We start from the raw sequence: 15,892 nt of genomic DNA on the forward strand, positions 1-15,892 counted from the left end.
GTTTTCAATGGAGCTTCAAAATCATTCCGAAAACCGCTGTTAAAATTGGGTGACATTGCCATTTATTTTACTCTAATAATTCTACTAAACATTTCTAATTAAAATAGCAGGTGTCTATAACAAAAAGGTGAAAGCAGTAGCGGTAAAAACTGTGTACCTCTCCCGCACCCAAGCTAATGGACAATTTTCAAGTTGCGCTACTGAGATGTCTGGTTAGTGAGCCTGTCGCTTGTGTGTTTGGCATCATTAGAAACAACAGCTTGTTATGATGCCTCGCGGCTAACCGGTCGGTTGTTATGGACCAGTTACTGTGTTTGTGAAGCATTGTGTTCTCTAAAAAAGCAAAAATTAAAAAGCGAAACACTCAGTCTGCGAGTCTGGACAAAAACGGAGTGGCTATACACCCAACCGCTGGTTCAATAAAGTAAATACATGATAGCATATACGCCCACCCACAACCAACCAATGAGCGCGCTTGTAAGTTCACTTCCGGTTTCAATGCGAGGGAGGAGGCGGATATTTTCTCGCCGGCTGTGGAAAGGTTCGCAGCCTGTGAAGGGGCTGTGATCTAAAGTAGAGCCCGACCGATATGTATTTTTTTTTTTTTTAGGCCGATGCTGATAACGATATTTGGATGAAAAAAATGCAGATAATCGATAAATCGGCTGATTTGCCGATAGCCGATAAATCAGCCGATATTTTTTTTTTTTAATGAATACAATGTTCTTTTTTGGACCCTTAACAAAAAAGGTATGAGCTAAAAGCTGAAGCTTTGTCCTCATATTGATTAACTTTATAACAGAATAATTTTCAAGTTCAAAAAATGCAATTGGAGTAGTTAGGGGCTACTCAAACAGGCCAACTAGTAAGCTATCACTCATGAAAACAATCTTTGCCATATGACGTGAGGTAAATCTGCCCTGCGATTGGATTTTGGACACTCACATTGCGCACGTCATCACATATCTTCTATGAGGAGTACCAAGATGGCCGACAGTGGATCGAAAGTCCGCAGAGTTAACTTTTCAGCAAAAAAAAAAAAGAAAAAAAAAGAGTAAGTTTCTACCTCATATCATTAAAAGGTTATTTACAGTTTAGTAAAGCTTGGTGCCAGCTGTCGTATATGACGGCGTCGGCCCCAGAGGGTTAATGGCAAAGGCAGTAATTCCCAGAACCCTTCCGAACGACCAGTGAATCTAAATGTTTCAACCTCTTAGCAATAAACGAAAGTTTTTCATGCTAGAAATAAGGTCTACACAATGTGGGCTTAATAAAAAGCGTGACCAACGCAATGAAGCACATTTGACACATTACTACATAAACTGAGTTAATCAAACTGAGTTGAACGGAAATGGGGAAAATGTGGGGTGAATGTAATTGCAAAGTTATTACAACAACATCCTTATAAAATTACTTGTATGCTTTTGTCAGCCAATCAGTGCAGTGCGACGGCGAACTACGGGGGCTGGTGATGAACACATTTAAGCAGGGGTGTAAGCAGCTCTCAACTGAATGGAGTCAGAGCTCCATCTAACTGGACAAACGGTGCAAGGACATATTACATTGCCAACACAAACATTATTTCAGTAACTGTTCTGTTTATGAGAACTTATCGGCGTTCTGTCAGCAAAATCTCGGCCAATAGTGAGTACTTTGAAAAGGGCTTATATTGGCCGATAATATCGGTCGGGCTCTAATCTAAAGGAATTCTGTTTGGCTCATTTCACCCAGGGAACTGTGGCAAACTAACGCCATCTTAGAGGCAACAAACATTTTGTTCATAAAAACTGTTTCGTCGTCATTAACAGGCTTCTGTTCAAAATACTTATGAAGTTTGTGTGCTTTCATCCATTGCGGTGTTTTTTTTTTTTTTTTTGCAGCACTTAAAGACGGCGCCGTTAAATGTGTCAAACATACACCGCTTTTCACGCCACAATAGAGCCTTAAAAAAGTGGTGGAAAAAATGTAGTTTAGATGCACAAAACGTGTGAAATACACGATCATGGTTGGGCGAATACGGTAAGACATTATGTTCATTGTATGACTTATCTGCCCAACGGTTGAGCGAATAGCCTTTGCCGAACAAAAACAGAAGAGTGACGGACATCTGCTGAGGAGCTTCTTTCAGAGACTGTTTGTCAGTGTGTTCCTGGTGTGAGGTGAGTGCTGAACCCCTCACACCGGCCAGAGAGAGACAGCAGCCAGGCGAATAGCAAACTATGACTATGGGTGCCCGCCCGCCGGGTCAATAGTCACTCTCGCTTGTTATGACGCCTCAAGGAGCGGCTGACAGATCGGGTGTTATGACGCCTCACAGAGCGGCTGACTGGTTGAAGCTCGATGCCGGTTAAACGATGTCTCTGAAAGTCAACGTACATTCGTTGCTAGGAAAGTTCAACGATTAAAATACCAACATTCTGGGCGCAATGAACATGTTTTCACTATTATTTGATTTCTTTGTGCGACTGACATCTCTATTCAAGCATTCAAAAGGTTATTCCTACCTCCACACAACGCCAAACAACGACCACAAAATTTCTTGACAGTTCTTGTTGTTGTCTCCCTAACCGGATAGAGTTGTGATGTCATCGCGCATGCGCGTAGGCGCTGCTCTATCACAACTTGAAGTTCCCTCATTAAAAACCCACATCACCTGTGGCTGCTATTTAACCCACCTGGTGCGTCTCTTACCGCCACCTACTGCGCAAATACAAAACAAAAAGTGACAAGAAAACCCCACAAATGCACTCAAGATGGAGGTGCAATTATACCAAGGATCAGCTCTGAGTCCTTTCTTGTTCACAGTCAGGCCCGGATCCAGACCGGTTTGGACGGATGCAGTTGCATCGGTCAGATTTTTTTACGCATCGTTTATCAAAGGTAAAAAAAAAAAAATAAAATAAAAAAAATCCTAATAGTGCTGAACGTGTCCCCGCAGTGAACTCAGCTTTTGATTTGATCCCACAATGCAGCACGCAGGTGGATCAATCAAACATAGCATCAGTCTAGTCGAGTCAATCATGATGGCATCCAGGAAAAAAAGAAAATTGAGCGCTTATTTCAGCACGAAACGGTGAGTGGTTTATAAATAGTTTTCAGACAATAGTGTGTTTGAAAGGTGTTTGACTGAAATTACATTTTCGGTGGTTTTCCGCATACATGTCAACCTATAGGGATTGTCCGTAAATTATATGGATTTTTCCGAGTTTCAGAGTCATACGGACGTACAAATAAAGTCGGATATTCAGGGTTTGGTCTGCAGCAGCTGTGTAATCAACCGTTTCTGCAGCGCGACTCCACTTTGAAGCGTGAACCACTGAAGCAATGCTTCGACCCACTAGCTCGTTGGTTCTTTGATTCGCTGCCCTTCAGAAACGGCAAGTCTGCTTCTTAACCCCTCTCAAAGCCATTAAAATACCGTGAGTCATTTCTGTGTGGATTAAAGTCACTAACTGGGACTCTTGTCTTGTTGCAGTCAAGAAACAAGAATCGTCCTCCGTTCCGTTGTTCCAAACGCTTTGCGGCTCTCTGCCGAGACAGAGTCCGGTCGGTATTAATAACTTCAAAATGAATTGCCGCTTTAAATAAAATGACACCTCTTCCAAACGTTGTAATACAGACAAGAAACTACAATCGACTAAAACGATTTTTCCTCCCAAAATGAGACGTGCTGTATTTCTTTACAAATTCCATCCTGACGTGCTGGAGCTCAGCTCAGATATATGGAAAGACATTCATGCCAATAATATCTGAAAGGAAATGCTTTTGACAAAAACTGCAGATTTTGTTTATTCCTATTTATGTCCAGAGATCAAGGATCCACCATGTAGAGTTTATTCTGTCCAAAGTTTAAGGATCCAGTGACCAATTTCATATTTATTTACTTTAAGACTCAATAAAATGTTGTACATTAATCGTCTTATAAAGCGCCAAATCACAACAAAATCCGTCTCCAGGTGCCTCACATAGAACAGTTCAACATAAAAACTGAAAAAAAAAAAAAAAAAAAATTCAAATACATAATTAAAAACAGAAGTAAATGAATAAAACAGATAAAAAAAAACTATTCATAAGAAAGAGAATAAAAATAGGCTTGTCTCGACTTAAAAATGTCCATGGACTCCGACTGTCTCATGGTCACAGGAAGACCGTTCCGCAGAGCGGGCGCACAATTTGAAAAAGCCGAATAAAAGAATGAAGATTACTGAATAACAAGACGCATATGATTTTTATTTTATCATTGGGCAAAAATGCATCTGTCAGATTTTCACTCTGGATCCAGCCCTGACAGCGGTGATGGACAGGTTGACAGACAAGATCAGACAGGAGTCTCCATGGACTATGATGTCTGCTAATGACATTGTGATCTGTAGTGAGAGTAGAGAGCAGGTTGAGACTAGCCTGGATCACAGGGAACCTGGTGGAATAGTGCAGTTACAAGGAGTAGAGGTGGTTACGACATGAGTTTAAGGGGTCTTCATACAACTGTCCATACTAAAAAAGAGAGTGTGGTAGAGAGGTGAAGAGAGTGCAGGTAGGGTGGAGAAAGGTGACAGAAGTGATCTGTGGTGGAAGAATATCTGCAAGAGTGAAGGGGAAAGTTTATAAGACAGTAGTGAGACCAGCTATGTTGTACAGCTTAGAGACGGTGGCGCAAAAAGACATGAGACAGAGCTGGAGGTGGCAGAGCTGAAGATGTTACCATTTTCTTTGGGACTGACAAGGATGGACAGGATTAGGAATGAACGTATCAGAGGGACAGCACTTGTGGGATGTTTTTTTTTTTTTTTTTTTTTTTAAATGCAATCTCTTTTTTGCTACTACATTCTTATAATTTTTTTTTCTTTTTAAATTTGTGCTCTGGACATACCGCTTTCATTCGGTTAAATTTTATGTTTATATTTCTTTTCTGCTTCAGACCTTTAAAGTTTAAAGCTACATATTTGCATATTTTGAAATTTGGGGATTTGATTGATTATATCATAATACAAATTATGCTCAAAGTAAAAAAATAAACTTCTACCACATGTCCAGGACCTGTTTAAAATGAGGGACTCCAGTTATAATCTATGAGGAACATTTTTATTTCAGAAATCAAAGATTTGATCTACTGTAAAAAGTCATTGTGTTTCTGTTAAAGGTGTTAACACTTGGAATAATTGCCCAGAAATCACTTGGTGCTTTGGTCAGCTTTAAAAGGGTCTGCAAAAACTATTTGATTACACATTTTGATTATGTTAATTCAGGATCAACTTATACTCGTATTAGGTACAGTATATGTATAATCTTATATACATATTTTTATTTTTGGTTAAAGGGTGGGCGTTTACAAGCTTTTGCTTCTGCCTACACCCTTTTGGGCGCATGGGTGCATAGTTGGATTATTTTCTTTGTTTGTTTGTATGTTTTGGATCCATGTGTGCTGAATAAATTTATTAATTCATTCATTCATTCAAAGTCTGAGTGTGGTTTACTCAAGTTTACATTTGCACTGAAAGGCTTGCACCTTATCTTTCGTTGCACTTCATTACAATGACAGATAAAGTATCTGTTTGGAGACCAAGTCAGAGAGGCGAGATTGAGATGGTTTGGACATGTGTATGAGGAGGGACGCAGGGTATATAGGGAGAAGGATGCTGAGGATGGAGCCACCAGGCGTGAGGAGAAGAGGGAGGCCAAAGAGGAGGTTTATGGTGGTGAGGGAGGACATGCAGGTAGTTGGTGTGACAGAGGAGGATACAGAGGACAGGATGACATGGAAACAGTTGACCTGCTATGGAGACCCCTAACAGGAGCAGCCGAAAAAAAAATGCTACAATTTCCTGTTGCAGTCTGTCAATCTATATCTGGTGTCACAAAGTGTGGACCAAGTCTGCTGCCACAGTGATTTAAGCAGGATCAGTGGCAGAAAAATGAATGAATGAATCACAAATAATTAATTCGTAATACATGTAAGTTGCTCTCTGAAATGATGTGACTAGATTTTATACAACAAAGGAACTCATCCTTTAATTTAACGTAGTTATTAATCGTGTTTGGGTGGGTGGAGCTCTGCCCAGACTCCGCCTCCTGACACGTTTGGGACCGTCGGAGAAAAAAGTTTCAGCTCCTTCTTTTTACCGGCTGCGGAGGGGGGACGTTGTGGCAGCATGGAGGGCTTTATTTTCGCTTTGCTCCTGTTCTTCCCGCTGTGCAGCTCGGGCGGGGACGCGAGCGGTGGTTTTGTTTTGGAGCCCTATGACTTTCTGTTCGACACGGCGGTGGAAGCCTACTCTCAGGGAGACTGGCTGTCTGTGATCCTGAACATGGAGAAGGCGCTCCGCAACAGAGCCACCGTGCGCGGCGTCCAGGCGCACTGTCGCGTCGGTTGCGCCAACCACACGGCCTTCTCCGAGCCCCTGGCCGGCTTGGGTGTCCCCATACCGGGGACGGGCTCCGTGGAGGACCTGGGCTTCTTCCAGAAGATCCTGAAACGGGCGGAGTGCGTGAAGTCCTGCGAGTCGGAGAAACTGGGTTCACCGACTCTGCATCAAGTCAGCGAAGAGGTGGAGCTGGAGTTCAAGAAGAGGTCCCCCTATAATTACTTACAAGTGGCTTATTTTAAGGTACGCAGAAGTTAAGAGAAAGTATCAGTTAGAATGTTTGTTTTTTATTTTCCACATTAAAGTGAAATCTTTTGGTGTGTGTTGTAGTAAATCTAAAGGTTTTCTGTTTTTTTTGGGGGGGGGGGGGGCGGCGGCCGTGCCACGTCTTAAGGTGGAGTCAAAGACAGTCTGCGCTTAAAATGCTGCTTTCAAATGCGTCTGATAACTTTCAGATCATCCGCAATCACACTCCGGTGACTGACTCGACTTTTACAACACTAAAATAAAACCGACTCTAACATGTCGTTTAACTGATTTAACAGACATAAAAATAGTTTTTGTGCTGTTACGTTTGAATTTTACTTAGATTTTAAAGCGTGTCCTCGATGTGAGAGGCTCCTTGAAAGCAGCATCATAGTGATACAGTTGAGTTTATAACGGTGTCACGGTCTGAGATTACCGCCAGTCTGAGTTTACCAGGTAAATTCAGACTGTAGCAGCCACAGTCTGAACTTACCACCAGTCTGATTTTACCATCTTGGTATATACTGAGACTTGTGTGTTATTGACCCTGGTCCAAATTTGCCAAGCAAATATATTAAAGAATTTTCTTTAATTGGAACCACAAGTAAATCCTGTCACTTTCTATTGATGCTTATTGATTTAACCATTATAATTCTGGTTACTAGTTACCTAGCTAGTCTGAAATTTCCAGCCTGCAAGTCTGAATTTATGTCCCACTTCAAGTTTTCTGAATCAAAAGTGTGTGGAAAATGCAGTTATTTCAAAATACGTCTGCTCGGTTGAAGATTGCTGCAAGAAATGGTCATTCTAGAGCTCCCGGAAGTTGACCGCGGAAAAAAAAATCGATTTGTGCATGCGCGTGGTAAAATGAGACCGGTGCAAACTCAGACCACGACACCGGTACACGGTATGAATCACGTAAAGAAACAAACAAATAAACAACAACAAAAAAGACAAAACAGTGGGGGTGTTAACATTCACTGTGTGAGCTGCCACGTTGACCTACCTGAGCTCCCATTGTGGAATTCCAACAGGAAGGTAGAGTTTATTTTTTCAAAGAACACATTCTTCTCTCGACCTTACGGCTGAAACAACCAGCCGACAAAGGAGGACATTATAATTCATAATTAATTTTATTGTGCAAAATATTTGTATACATGATTGTATATAACGACACATCATAACAAATCATAACAATAAAAACAGCTATTAACAATTTTAAAATCTGGTGGCATTCATTATACTGTAATACAGATCATAATTTGCTTTAAAAATATCTGTGCTCGAGGATAAGACCACTTCAGGTGGCAAACTATTCCAGATCTTTACTGCTCGGTTACTAAAGAATTTTTTTCTCACATTCAATCTAGAGCTATTAACTTCCAAGCACAATTCATGACCTCTTAAGGCCAGTATACCTTCTCATTTCAAAAAATACAGTGGGGTCAACATTCTCAAAGCCATGCAAAATTCTATATATTTCAATCAAACCACCTCGGGTTCGTCTGTCTTCAAGACTTGTGAGACCCAGTTGCAAGAGCCTATCCTCATAAAGCAAATTTTTAAATTCTGGAACCAACTACAACCAGTCAGCAAGTTTTTACATTAATAACCTGATTGGTTTTCATCCTAATGAGATCTTTGTGATGTGATAAGGGTAATATGTATATGTCGTGGACATGACGAGCGAAGCTCTTTAGGATCTCACCATGTCATTAGGTCCTTCAGACTTTTTTTTTTTTTTTTTTGAGTAAATGCTTCGTAGTGGAGCGGATAACTGTAACAATTGTTCATTTCTGGAAAGAAGCACCAAAGTTGGCACAAATAGTCCTTAGACATTACTCTTTTGAAAAAACTGAGTAGCCACTAGTAGGGAGTTATGGGGTAAAAACAACAAGAATGGTGACAAAGGTCAATTTCAGTTTGTACAGGGGTTATAAGTTAAAGTTGCTCCAATTTTGGTAAAACGTGGTGCAAATTATTGGTTGAACTAATAGGATTAATAAATGAAATAGTTTTGACTGTGTTGAATGCTTGGTCTGCAAGGTAAAGGTAGAGCAATGTCGACATCCATTGGATTCTATGACGTGACATATGTTACCCTGTAACATGATAACTAAGCATGCCACATAGTGCAAACTATTCCTTTTTAAAACCCTATTAACTCAACCAATAATTTGCATCACATTTTACAATATTTAGAGCAACTTTAACATTTGATCCCTGTACAAACTAATGCTAACCTTTGTTACCATTCTTGCTGTTTTTACCCCATAACTCCATAACATTCAGTCATTGATAGTCCAAACTATACCTTTTTGGTATCGTTGTGATCAGACAAATAATGTGGTATAGCTTTCAATATGATTGAAACATTTTTAAATTTTGACCCCTGTGTAATTCTTCAATTGACCCCTACCTGGCTGCCTACTGAAAATTCAAGTGGCTACTCAGTTTTTTCAAAAGAGTAATGTCTAAGGAGTATTTGTGGCAACTTTGGTGCTTCTTTCCAGATTTGAAGGATTCCTCTGTAAATATTCTGTTATCTGCTGCACTATCGGTGGAGCATGAGCATCCAGGGTTTTCACGTATCCCATCCTTTGCGCGCCAGAGAGTCACTGCAGTCAAAACAACATAGAGAATCCGCATGATGACAATTGTAAATGAATATTATACTACAAAAATGTATTTTTTTTTATGCTTTTCATCACGTTAATAAGAGACTGCTGCATGATACCCTGAAAACTTGCTAAAACAATTATAACAAATAATCCGTGTCTGCTACGTTTAATCTGCGTGGAATTTAATAAACGCAAACCGAATTTCAGACATATATATTAGTCTGGACCAAAGAGGACAAACAGTGTTGTAAAGAACAATAATCAAGACGTTAAAGAGCAAACTTCACTTTCCCCCAGAACGACATGATCAGGAAGCGAGTGAAGCTCACAGCAGCTCCCATTGAAAATAATGGAGAGACAGCCTGTGATTCTCGCATGTTTACATAAAACAAACACAATAACAACGTCTATAAACCCAGAGAATATATTAATAAGAGTTTTAGGCACAATATAAAAATAATTTTATGTTGATGTTAATGGTGTTGTCCGTGTGCAGCAGTTAAAGTGCAGCGTGATCAGAGCATCTCAATGCAGTTCTCAGTGTTACTGAGATCTCGCAGCGCGGCGACCTCTCCGAGGTTTTGCGGGATTTGAAACCTGAAAAGGGCGGATGGTTAAAACCCTTCCGCTTCGGGGGGGCATTTCCTGCACCTCAGCAACCAATACATCGTCTACTCCTCTTGATAATGTCTATGTTCGTCTACTGTCGGTTTGTGGCTTTTTCCACACTGGGAAGATTTTTTTTTTTTTTTTTTGTGCCATTAACGGTTTGTGCCTCTGTCTACCATAGAAGGAGCCTTGCGGCGCTCCTCTCATATTAAAGAAAAACTATATGATCATTCATTAATTTTTCATATCCACTTCCTCCAATCAAGGGTCACGGGGGATGGAGCCTATCCCAGCAGTCATAGGGCACAAGGCATGGTACACCCTGGACAAGACGACAGTCTGTCGCAGGGCAACAAATAGACAGACAACCACAGTCATGCCTGTGATTGCATTCAGAGTCACCAGATCACCTAACCTGCATGTCTTTGGCAATGGGAGGAAGCTGGAGTACGTGGAGGGAACCCACATAAACACAGGGAGAACATGCAAACTCCACACAGAAAGGCCCAGATCCAATGACCTTTGTCTCTAAATGATTGTTTTCTAAATGTTACCTCATAGACACTTGTAATTCCAGGCTAACATTAGGACACTGCCAAATGAAAGACTGACTATTTACAATAACTCATTGCAAAAGAAAACTAATCTATGATGACACTCTGTGGGGAGCACGTAGAAGTGCGCACATGAGCAGTGGTTCCCAACCCTGATCCTCAGGGACTCTGAACATGCACATTCATCTCTGCCTGTTCAGGTATGCTCAGCCAGTCGAGAGCTGATGGACACCTGACTCAGCAAATCAGCTGTGTGCAGCGCAGGTAAGATAGCAAATGTGCAGGTTAGTGGTCCCTGAAGGTCAGGATTGCAAAATTTTGTCATAGGTTGTTGTGATGGCCCAGTTAAGATTTGTGAAGACTTTGCTGTTTTTTAGGGGTTTTTTTGGCGGGGGTGCTCACTAGATGCCTGTCTCATAAAAATGGGGTTCAAAGCAAAGATACCAGAGCTATGTGTAGCTCTTGGATCTTTGGAGCAAACTGAAGTGTAGTGTGCTTGAACCCTTTTTTGAAAAGACACTGCCATCTAGTGGGCTTAGAAAATTATCAAATGCTTCATGAAGCCTCACTTGGCCATCACCATCACTATTTGAAAGCATTGCTTGTGATAAAAAAACAAAAACAAAACAGTCAGCAGGTTTTTCTTTAGTGCAAAGTCTAGTTCAGGTGATTTTATGTATCTTTAAAAATGGCAGGATGAGCTTAATGCCTCTGTTTGGACAGATCAATAAACTGGACAAGGCGGTTGCAGCGGCCAACACATTTTTCCTGGCCAACCCCGATCATATGGAGATGAGACAGAACCTGGATTACTACAGAATGATGGCTGGAGTACAGAAGGAGTACTTCAAAGATTTAGAAGCCAGGCCACATATGGTTTGTATTTTTTGTTTGTGTCACTGTATGAACATTTAATCTGTACACATTTTGTAATTGTCACATCTGCTTGCTGCAGCTGGCCAGATTTAAAAGGGAACTCTGTGATTTTTCAACTCAAGCTCTATTTATGGATATTTTTGGGTTCATCTTTTCAGTCAGGACAAAAACAATATATCCCTTCAATAATGATTTAGAATGCTCACACATTCATAGGTTGAACAGCTACACATTGTATAGCTATGGGGCAAGCTAAAAACACTGAAAGTAAAATGATTCTTGTCATCTCTGAATAGGCATAAATGACATTGTTTGAAAATTGCAAGTTTAAAAATTGCTTTATCATGCCACAACACCGCCATTTTCTTTCATACCTTAATTGAGTTGCTAAATGTTAAAATCCACTAAATGATGCTTTTGTTCCTGAAGCTTTAATAACTAGGGAAAGAGGATTACAAGCAGTGGTGGGCACAGCTAACCAAAAAGTTAGCTTTCGATAACCGCTAATCAGCTTACTAAAAAGTTAGCTTTTATAATGCTAACGATAAACCACAAAAAAATTTAGCGTAAGCTACAGCTACTCGCTAACTTTCATTACTGTCTTCAGTACGCTCTCAGCTACTGACCAGCTGGTTTTGAATTTAAGCACCAACAACGCTTCTGATTAGAATCAAAGATGATCACAAACCCAACACAACATAGCTTCTGTCTTTGTACACCCTGCTTACTGCTGTAAGAGTGAGTCATTTCCATTTACAGCATACAGCAGTCCAGCCGTAAGGCAGACGTCCTGAAAAGGAAAGCATGTTTGACTTATGGTTTTGATTTATAAATCAAATTAATCCGGATAGAATAACTACATTGTCAATTCTGACATTTTTACAAAGTGAAAATATAACACATATCTTTTAATTTTAAAATAATGCTCTAATTCTGAATGTTTTGAACATTAAGACACACAGATGCCAAAATGCATTATGGCTAAAATGATCCTTCCCTCATCACTGCTGATTGGTTGATGTAAAAGCCAACACACATGTGGCTGTAACATGTGTTGGCTTTTACAAATAAATATGTATTTGTAAAATATGTCATTTTTTCATTTGTTAAAAAAAAAGCATTTGCAAAGTTGTGATTCAGCTCTACAACCATGTGATATAACCGGGCAGCATTCACACTGCCATCCAGTAGATGGTTCAAAATGCATATAACACTGCCATAATGCATTTTGGCATCTGTGTGTGTTAATGTTCAAAACCATAAGTCAAACATGCTTTTCTTTTCAGGACGTCTGCCTCATGGCTGGACCGCTGTATGCTGTGAATGGAAATTACTTTTTTTTTTTTTTTTTTTTGTAGCAGTCTGGCAACCAGGTCCCTTCTGCTGGGTTAGAGTTGAGCTCAGCTCCTCTCAGCTGCCTGACTGCTGCAAAATAAGTAGCAGACAGGAACCAACTTATATGATTTTAGGGTTTACAAATGTTTTTCACCGTTACTAACTACGAAAACGTTAGCGGACCAAATTAGCGGAAGCTACTTGGTCCGCTGATGGTTTTTGAAGTTACCTGAAAAACTAATCTGCTAACAAAAAAGTTAGCTTCACTAATTAGTGGATTAGTGGAACTGTGCCCACCACTGATTACAAGCCCATACATTCCACACTTAGCCTCTCAAAGAAGATCTCAGGTTCAAGGCCACCTGTGCCTCATTCTACACATATGTGTGGACTTACATCAGAAAGGACAGCCAGTGTAAAACTTGGGCCAAAATCAAGGTGTGGATCAATACCGGATCCGATGTGGCAGTCTCAAGCAAAAAAGGATCAGTCAAAAGATTTTATAAATTTATGATATCGCAATTGCTATTCGCCATCATAATATTCCCGCGTTAATTGCGGTAGGACTTTTTCATCATCTCAGAAGGCACAGCCAATCAGGGAGAGGATAATTCGATAATCAGAAGGCACAGCCAGTCAGAGACAAGATAATCGATAATCAGAAGGCACAGCCAATCAGAGACAGGATAATCTGATAATCAGTAGGCACAGCGAATCAGAGACAGGATAATCTGATAATCAGAAGGCACAGTCAATCAGACAGGATAATCTGATAATCAGTAGGCACAGCCAATCAGAGACAGGATAATCTGATAATCAGTAGGCACAGCCAATCAGAGACAGGATAATCTGATAATCAGAAGGCACAGCCAATCAGAGACAGGATAATCTGATAATCAGAAGGCACAGCCAATCTAGGCCTGCATCAAGTTTTACCTGCAGAAACAATTACTGTGCAAATAGCAGTTGTCGTTATTATAATTGTCAAGTTACTGTCTTATTCTTGTTGTGATTGAATTTGTCACTCTTGCTGTAAGCCGTCTCATTGGATACTCTTCTCAGGCTGAGTTCATGCTGGGGAAGAGTTATTACAGCGACAACTCATTTGGTCTGGCTGCTGAGCACTTTGAAGCAGCCGTCGCTGAGTACTTCACGGCGGATAAGGAGTGCCGAGTGCTGTGCGAGGGTTCCTACAACTATGACGGATACAACTACATGGAGTACAGTGCAGATCTCTTCCAGACTATAACAGGTGACACAGTCCAGCTATGAGTATTGTGCAGAATGGACCAACGGGACACTTGAGAATTTGGTATCACGCAGATATGGAGTTCCAGTTGTAGTAAAGTACATTAACACTGTTTCCTTTGTGTGTCAGACCATTACATGCAGGTGTTGAACTGCAGGCAGCACTGCTCTCTTGAGCTGGCCTCCACTGCCGGCACAGAAAAGCCCTTTGAGGACTTCCTGCCTTCACACTTCAACTATCTCCAGTTCTCCTACTACAACAGTGAGTGGAAAACAGGATGAGTATTAGTAGTACAATCAGAAGAATAAGAAGCATGAAAGATGTTACACTTTGGGTTTTCTGTTATTTGTTACATGTTAAACCACCTTGTTTTCAAGCACAATAAGTATTGAAAATTCACTTAAAGCTGTACGGCCTTCAGGGATGAAAAATCTTTTCTTTTTGGCAGATTTTTGCTTTTTTTGCCAGTCGCCTGGGTCATTTTTGAGATCAGTGCAAATCTATTGTGTTATAAATTTACTTTAGTTGTATCTGTATAATGTTATTTAGGTCAGGCACCGATTTGGGCAACCCCAATACACCGTTAGGTTTGGTTGCGTTAGCGGACGACCAGAGTTATTTTTGGATCCAACCGCGCTGCGTTTAAAGTAAAATGTCTTCATTAAGAGGGTGAGTTACCTATTTGCAGAGGGTTTTCTGATTCATAGCGAATGGATGTTGTGTAGCGTTGATAGTGATTCCTGCCGAGTGGGGATGTTTTAAGTTATTTGGCATGATTGGTTAAGGGCCTAGCTAACTAGCCGCTGTATGCTCTGCTTAGACAATGTCTGCTGTTATACTTGCATAGCACTGCAGTTATTGGTGTTGATCTGATATTACTGTATTAATAAGCACCGTGTGTTTAGGATTTGTAATAAAATCACATTGTTTTGTGTTTCTGTCTTGCAGAAACCATAAATTTGTCCGTAAACTATTAATTCGGACCATTTAATTGTTTATGGAAGTTTCATTCCAATGACTGTGCACCCAGCGTGTTAATCTGAGCCATTCAAGTTCATCTGTTAGGCAACAAATCTGCATATAAAAGCTCTGAACTGTTCCTCCGTGTCCGTATCTACTCTCTGACCAGAGTTCTGTGGTGGATAAAGCCGATCAGCAAATTAACAATTCTCTACGCATCACATTCACAACACAGCTACGAAAAAATGGGGGTGGGGTGGGGGGGTATGTACAATGTGTCGCCAATCTGACAGCATCGTATGGTGTCCATCGACTTTTCAATGATGTAAAGACAAGACCAGAGGTGGCCAAACTGATTGTATCTGTAGATGACAGGTCGAAAAATTTAGAAGTAGATTGAAGTATATTTATGCAGTACATGTGAAGTAAAGTGGTTGTGCATTAATTTGCAGGTAGGATAATTTTCTGTTTATGTTGAAAAGCTAAATTTGTAAATTCTTGTGAAAATACGACTAGAGGAGTGATTTTGAAGAAGTAAAGTTCTGTTTTTTTATCACCAAAATTGGTACTGCACCCCTCCAGCATTCCCTCATAATGTTGGGTTTCAGCTTTTTTCGTTTTTCACCACTTTCATCCCCGGGCCTTTGAAATGTCACAAAATTCACAAAATTTAGCTTCTATTGACATCCAAGTGCTATAATGTTGGTTTATTTTTGAAACATGTTGCAAAATTACAGGTCATTTTAATGAAGAGAACATATTTACGTTCTTGGGGGGAATTCCATGGTGATTTTTTTATATTCCTTCTAATGTCTTCAGGAGGAAGTGCGTGTGCACATACATGATGTTTTAAAATTACCAGAAGTTACCTTTGACCTTATGTTATGCACATACACAGGGTGTGCACGCTTACATCCGTAAAATGTCTTGTAAATCACTTCGGAGGTTTTAATCTGGGTTCAAAAACAACATTTTTACATTTAGAAGTGTTTATTTCTTATTAACATTTACAAAATACATGAGAAACGCAATAGATTTATGCAGAATACAGTGTTTTGGAGCATTTTCTACCATGCATTT

At 40.2% G+C, this 15,892-nt stretch overlaps 1 protein-coding gene across 1 annotated transcript in view; it reads left to right on the forward strand.

Moving 5' to 3' along the window:
• The first annotated feature begins 6,126 nt into the window (after nucleotides 1–6,126).
• Nucleotides 6,127–15,892, forward strand: part of p3h1 (prolyl 3-hydroxylase 1) — a 36,061-nt gene continuing 26,295 nt past the window's right edge. Inside the window, 4 exon segments of the mRNA XM_034167381.1 lie at nucleotides 6,127–6,605; nucleotides 11,116–11,268; nucleotides 13,666–13,855; nucleotides 13,982–14,113. Coding sequence (XP_034023272.1) covers nucleotides 6,150–6,605; nucleotides 11,116–11,268; nucleotides 13,666–13,855; nucleotides 13,982–14,113 — 931 coding nt within the window. The 5' untranslated portion in view covers nucleotides 6,127–6,149.

Source organism: Thalassophryne amazonica, chromosome 3 (assembly GCF_902500255.1).
Source record: "Thalassophryne amazonica chromosome 3, fThaAma1.1, whole genome shotgun sequence".
NCBI classification, from domain to species: domain Eukaryota; kingdom Metazoa; phylum Chordata; class Actinopteri; order Batrachoidiformes; family Batrachoididae; genus Thalassophryne; species Thalassophryne amazonica.